The 7281-nt window shown below is 48.1% G+C and overlaps 1 protein-coding gene across 1 annotated transcript in view; it reads left to right on the top strand.

The window, feature by feature from the left end:
- FBXO10 (F-box protein 10) overlaps positions 1-6684 on the top strand; it is a 44739-nt gene extending 38055 nt beyond the window's left edge. The window contains 3 exon segments of the mRNA XM_006911567.3: positions 1010-1323; positions 2452-2633; positions 4761-6684. Coding sequence (XP_006911629.1) covers positions 1010-1323; positions 2452-2633; positions 4761-4935 — 671 coding nt within the window. The 3' untranslated portion in view covers positions 4936-6684.
- Positions 6685-7281: the final 597 nt, after the last annotated feature.

The raw sequence follows: 7281 nt of genomic DNA on the forward strand, positions 1-7281 counted from the left end.
TGGGCGCTGGTAAGCTCATTCCTTCGGGAGTGGCAGAGCCAGTGGCCCCAGCAAATTCACCTAGAAAATGAGTTCTGTCCCCTCCCAGTTCAGGGTTCCCTCCATGTGGCCATGCCGTTCAGTAGGATAGGCAGAGCTGCATAAATTAAAATAAGCAGGTGCCACCAAGAGGTTCAAACTCATAGGCTCATTGCTCAGATTGCCACTTCTTTCAGCCATTGTCATTGTTCTCCCTACACCCAGCACTACCCCAGTGCCTCTTGCTCTGGTGGCAGGTGGATGTCACCACTGGTGAGTCCTCCTCCTAACCCTGGGTCCGCCTGCCATACTTTCTCTTCCTGACCAAGTCGTGCAGCTCTGAGCCCGCTGATTTTGTGCTTTTTTCTATAAATACAGTGTCTCTAAGCATGCATAACCCCAAACACTATCTTCTTTCCAAAATTTCTAAAACATTTGGACACAGTTACTTAATAAATTTTTCTACTCAAAAGTGATAGAATTTCCCTTATGAAGAAAATTAACATAAACAGTAGGGAGGCAGATTCAAGCTCAGTGTGGGCAGGAAAACAAAACAGCTTTCCTGCAGATAAGTCAGTCTGTCTCGAGGTGGAATAGGCAGCCTTGGGTGGGTAATGAGCATCCCCTCACAGGAGGTGCAAATAGCGGTAGGAGGGTGATGTAGGAGGCATTCACACACAGGATGAGAGCCTGGGCCAGATGACCAGCTGAGCTTAAACAATCTTCTTGCATCACGTTTCCCTGGCTATATTGAGGACTTAGTTCAGAGCAACAGAATTTTCTCGATGTTCCCAGGTTTCTTCCTGCTCTGTGTGTCATCCAGCTTGGAAGCTGCAACTCCCAAGGGCTGGTTCTGAGTGTTGCTACCTCTTCTTCCCCGCCTGTCTCCTGGGGGGCACAGTTCCAGGAAGGATTTTCCTGACTGGTATTGTCAGGGTTGACCCTGGGACCACCCTGTGCTTTCTCTGCCTCCCACCCCCTCCGCCTGCAGCCTCAGGACTCTATGTCCAGAGCAGTGAGGCACTGCATGTCATCACCAACGTGATCCACGCTAATGGGGACAGAGGTATCACTGTGGCCCAGAGCAGCCAGCTCACCCGTGTGACTAACAACAGCATCTCCTGCAACCGCCAGAGTGGGGTCAAAGTCGAGGCCCAGTGCAAGGTGGAGCTCCGGGGCAATGGTATCTATGACAACAGAGGCCATGGCATTATCACCAAGGGCGACAGCACCGTTGTCATTGAAAACGACATCATTGGCAACCGGGGCAGTGGGCTGCAGCTGCTGCCCAGGTCTGACACTAAGGTGTGTATGTGTGTGCGCGCACGCCGTGTGGTGCCAACATAGGGCACAGCCCTGGGAGAGCCCTCATGCCCTCTCTGTTAAGACGCATAAAGCACTTACATACCCGTTGCTGGAAGGGTCATCATTCCTCCTGCCAAAACTTAGCCTGGGAGACGAAGGTGGGACTTCACATTGGAGGGGACATATGAACTGGGCCCTGAAGCATGAATTAGAGTTACCAGTAGGAAACCGGGGTGGGGGTGCCACCTGGAGTATCTTTGTGGTCTCCAAGTCAAGGTCAGGGCTATTTCAGCTCTCTTACTCTAACAGAATAATCTCACACAGGACCTGGAATGCAGTAGGTAGGTGCTTAATGAGAAATCTTGCCTTGGGGCCTTTGCACAAATTATTCCTTGTATACCCGAGACACACTTCTCCCCTTTTTTACCTCAGTCCTAAAGCTTAGTGATCACTTTTTTCAGGAAGCCCTCCCTGACCCCCCAGACTGTTTGAGGTACCCCTTCTCTAGATTTCTGAGGTGTTTATGCCCACCCCTACCTCACAGAGCACTTCTTGTGGAGCTTTGTATCTATTCCTTTGCCTATTTGTCTCCCCAATGGGACAGTAAGCTCTGAGCTCCTTTTTTATGCAAAGCACTGTGCTGGATGCTAGGGTTTCCATGTTAAGCCGTGTTAAGTCATTCCCTGCCCTGGTGGAATTACGATCTCAAAGCCTTTTTCCAGCTCTGCAGCTTCATGAGTAGTGGCTTAGCCAAGGAGCATAGAATTCCTTGGCTTTGCATCTGTGGGAGCAAAAGAAGGGAGACGGGAATGTGCTGTTGCCATGTGGTTGGGTTGCAGTGGCCCTGGCTTCTGGCACCACATCTCCTCTCTGCCAGGCCTTTGCACATTGTTTCTTCTTCCTGTAACATCCCTCCCCTGCTCTGCACCTGATAAACTCCTACAGTTTACACATCACCTCCTCTAGGAATCCTTCCCTGGTTCCCCCATTGGTCTTGATACCGCTTACCTGAGCTCCCATGGCTCACTGCTGACCTACATAGCATGCTCTTACCCCTCTATTTCATAACCGGTGATTGACTTACCTGGGAGTCCCTAAAGTGTGACAAGCTCTGGCTGCTTCTCCCAGGTAATAAAGAACCGAATCCATTCATTCCGGGCCTACGGCATCGCAGTGCGGGGCCGCACCAAGGCTCTGGTGCAGGAGAACATCATATTCCAGGGCAAGACCAACAAGACCATCTTTCAGCAGATCTCAAACAACCGAGAATGCATCTTGCAAAACAACAAGTTCTTGGTCTTCAAGAAAACGTAAGTGCCTGGGGTTGCCTAAACCAATCTTCTAAAACAGTAAGATTACTAGAGAAGCAAGGCCCAGTGACCACCTTATGGCCACCTTGCTCCCTAGCTTTCAGCTCTGGTCAGATAAAGGCCTGTGCTTGGCCTTTGTGTCAGGCCTGGGCTGAGGACCTGCACCTCGTTCCCTGGGAAGAAACAAGCTTTAAGAGTCAGAGGGATGTGGTTTCAAATCTCACCTCTGCCAGTCACTGGCTATGTGATCTTGGGCAAATTACTCAACATCTCTAAGCCTTAGTAAAATCCAGTTAATAATGTCTGCTTTGTAGCACCCATTTAAGATAAAATAAGATCATGTGACTTAGCAGAACATCTGAGATACTACAAAAATGTTATTTGCTGCTGCCACTATCGTCACTTTTTTTAGTACTTCTGCATCAGTGTACCATAATTGCTTAATATTCATCTTCCCTGAACCTCTTAGTCCTTCCCTGTTCCCCTTTTCAATGACATCACCATTCACTCTGTTCTGGCAGCAAAACCTTTGCCTCCTCCTCCTTCCTAACACCAAAGATCAGTCAGTTACCAGGTCCTCTTGATTCTGCTTCTTGTATCTGGCACCTCCTCTCCCCAACTGCCACCACCCTTGTTCAGGTCTCAGCACCCTTCCCCCTGACCTATGACCCGTATTATCAGTACAGCTGATCCAGTTGTTAATGGATGGACTCTGTTCTGATTGGTTGGTGCTTTGCCATACTGGTTATAAAAATAATTATTATTGTTATTGTTGTTGGTATCACTCCTGCACTGTTAATACTGTCCTGTTGCCCAGCCTCCTGCCCGATCTCCCTGCCCTTAGCACCTTCCACCCACCTATAGGCTGTCCTAAGCATCCTGCTAGATAAACTTTCTAAATCAGCTGTGGTCATATCATGTCCATAGTAAAAAAAAACTTTGATGGATCCCATTTCTATAGTTATGATCTCTTTTTTTTATTATGCACATTCTCAGTAAAGCTGTTTTTTGAGGAAACCCCCTCATATATGTATATTTATATATTCATAACTTACAAAGTATAAAATAAAAAATCTAATATTTTCTTCCCACATCTCAGCATATCATATTGTGAACTCCTGAGGTCTGCTTCCTGCCTTCCACTTGGAGACCCCAGCCCAGGCCTCTCAGCATAGCATAGTCCACTGTGCACTGCCAGGTCCTGATTTTCCTTTCCAGCCCTCTCCTTTTCACCGCTCCTTTTCAGGAGCTTCCTCTGCTGCCAAATTCAAATGCTTGGTATTCTTTGAACATACCTCCAGGCTTTTTACTCCTTACATAGCAGCCTCTTTATCTACACCTTTACAGCCCTACTCACTGTAATACTATCAGCATAAAAATACACAGAAGACATTGTTGCTGGTTTAAGCAATTTAAGATTTGGTGTGTGTTAAGAGGCAGTTCCTTGTAACTCAAAGGACAGAAAGCCCTGAGCAAAGCTTCATTATCGTTTGATTTTCCCCAACCCTTCATAATCTCCACTAGAGCTCGAGAGACTGGAAACCTACCAACTTCTGTCCCCTATAAATTTGCATCTTCCAGAATGTCATATAAAAGAAATCATACAGCATGTAGTCTTTTGAGTCTGTCTGCTTTCATTTAGCCTAATGTAGCTGAGATTCGCCTGTGGTGTCGCATGTTGTTCCTTTTTGTTGCTGAGTGGTGTTCCATTGTATGGTTGTACCGTACACTGTTTGTTTATTCATCAGCTGAAGGGTAGTTAGGTAATTTCTAGTTTTGAATGATTATGAATAAAGCTATAAACATTTATGGTCATAATGAAAAAAAAAGAAAGCCACTGATCTTATCTAGATCCTTATAAAGACAGGGAAATTGAGGCTTCTGGAGGGAACTTGTCCAAGGTTACATGCAAAACTGAAGGCATGGCTGAGATTAGAATGCAGGACTTTTGCCCCTTAGCTTCACACATCCCACCTCCTGGGGCTATCACTAATTTGGGAGAAAGAACCTACACGCAGATTTAAACTCCTGGATCCAATGAGCTTCAGCCAAAGGTAAGATTGTGCAGGGCATTCAGTAAATGCTGTAGACTCTCAGAGTCCATTGACTATTATTTTGCACCTCCAGGTCTGATACATGGCGCCTGGTGAACCCACCAGCACGCCCTCACCTTGAAAACTCTCTCCGAGGCCCCTCTGCAGCCCATAGTGGGCAGAAAGTGACAGCCATGGCAACTAGGATTACGGCCCACGTAGAAGGTGGGTACCACAGCAACCGTAGCATCTTCTGCACCATCCTGTAAGGATGGAGAGTCACAGAGTGGGGCAAATGGAGCGCTGTCCAAAGACTCGGAGCAGCAACCACATACCCTGCTCTCAAGCCCGGACAGTGCTCAGCAGAGCTAAGAGGCGAGGCCTTCAGGATGGAAGAAGCAGTGCCTAAGAAGATTCCAGGTCCTCCTCTTCACCACGGCCCTGACCAAACAGGCTCCTAGAGCTCCTGGGGACTAAGAACAAGGTACTTCTAAAACCCTCCAGCTCTACAGTCTTCAGTAGGAAGGAACTTGGAAGTGTTTTTCAAAGAGAAAAAGGAACAGAAATTGGTGGGTTTCCAGTCACTCAAGCTCTTGCAGAGATAATGAAGAGCTGGGGAAAAATTGATGCTGAAGCTTTGGGCAGGGTTTTCTCTTTGAGTTACAGGGAGCTGTGTTTTGCACACACCAAATCCAAACTCTTCTCAGGGAAGAGATTTACTCCTGAGAGAGGGAAATGATTCTAATGAGGTGGAAGTCAAGACAGCTGCCCCAGAATTTTCTTTCCTAGACCTCTCTCTCAGTCTCTCCAGAGACACCTGCCTGCAGAGGCTAGAGCTGAGTTTGGTTTCATTAAGGACATAGCTCTCTTAGACATGAACCTCTGAAGGAAGAAGGGGCTTGGGATAGGGAGCCCCTCTTAAAAAGCTGCCCTAGGGATGACAAGGGACATGCCAAAAACCGGAGGGACACGTGGAGGTTTCCTTCAAGTGGCTCAGGTGCCAGGAATGGTGTGGGGATGCACACGACTCCCCTCTACCCTCAAGGAGCTCCCACACTCAGGAGGATGTTAGCTCAGTGCCTACCACACAAGGAGGATTCAGATCCCACAAGCATACCCACACCAGCTGCCCCCGCTCCGAGCACCAGACTGGTGGAGATGGAGGTGCCTAAGGCCCCTCGTCTGTATCCATGTTCTCATGGATAACCACCTGCCTTTACTGACCCTCCATGGTTTCCACTGTGCCTTGGCTCATGCTCTCCCCTCTTCCTGGCATGCCCTTCTAACTGCCCATGCCCAGGTTCTACCCATTCTTCAAGGTGTAGCTCAGACCCTGCCATCTCCACAGAGCACTCATCTCCCTGCGGATGACAATGCTCTTCCCCCTCTGACCCTCCCCTGCCCTTTCTCTGCCCACCTTGGGTACTGAGCACTTTCTGCCTTGGAGTTATCCAGGTCCATCCCTGTCCCACTCACCTGCCTAAGACCAGGTCTCACTGTCTGTGTTCCTAGTATGCAGCCCAGGCCTGAAGTAAGGTCAGTAGCCTGAGTGAGGAAAGGAAAGCCAGTTCCCACAGGGCTTTACTGAACTGTACTGTGAGCGTGTCAAGGTTCCAGAGCCACATGGGCTCACGCCCTGCCCTGACTCCTTGAGGAAGAGGGCTGGACACAGGACCCATTCAGCCTGAACACCCGCTCCAGCTTGGCCTTTCATGCAGGGCCTTCACCAGCCTGTTGAGGTTGCCGTCGTGCACCTCACCAATGGCTTCCCAGGCTGGTTCCACTAGGCCCTCGGTGCTGCTCTTACAAGTCAGGTGGCTAGAGGGAGCCAGGGACACTGGCTTCTTCTCGAGGGCTTTGGGCACAAGAGCGCTGGCCCCTCCCATCCCCACATTGTCCTTTGCACTTCGCTGTACAAAATGCCGCCTTTATTATTTTGTAAGAAATGACTTTTTGTGAACCAAGTGCTTATGAAAATCTCAGAAACTAAAATAAAGTTCTATATTTTAAAAGAGGTACTTTTGGGAGACTTTCCTTTGTCTGGGTATATGCTGGAGTTCCTGGGCAGCTGGATGCAGGCCCCACACTGCTCACGTTCCCGAGGCACCACTGAAGGACACAGAATCCCAGAACCATCTTGTCCATTCAGCTTGTTCCCACCATGATTCCAGTTTTCAAGGTGTGAGTCTCTGTAACAGTGAGGGACTGTACTGTGGGCTTTGTGAAGATCAACAGTGACAGTCCCCGGTGTGGATGACCTGATGGTCTGCAAAGGGGTTGCAATCCATAAACACATTTTTCCAAACTTTAGTTACTCAGCATCTTAGCTTTTGCAATATCCACGTCACCAGAGGAGAAAGTTAGTACTTAATATTTTTCTTTAAATCCTTTTGTTGTTAATAGACTATTTTCTAGAAGAGCTTTAGATGAACAGAAAAAGCAGATAGAGTTCCCATACTACCCTCCCCAGCCCCATCCCCGAGTTTCCCTACTACCAGCATCTTACATTAGTGTGTTGCCTTTGTGAATATTAATGAACAAGCACTGACATGTTACTATGAACTAAAAGTCCACAGTTTATTCAGATTTCCTTAGTTGTTACCTAATGTCCTTTT

The sequence above is a fragment of the Pteropus alecto genome, unplaced genomic scaffold, assembly GCF_000325575.1.
Source record: "Pteropus alecto unplaced genomic scaffold, ASM32557v1 scaffold114, whole genome shotgun sequence".
NCBI lineage: Eukaryota > Metazoa > Chordata > Mammalia > Chiroptera > Pteropodidae > Pteropus > Pteropus alecto.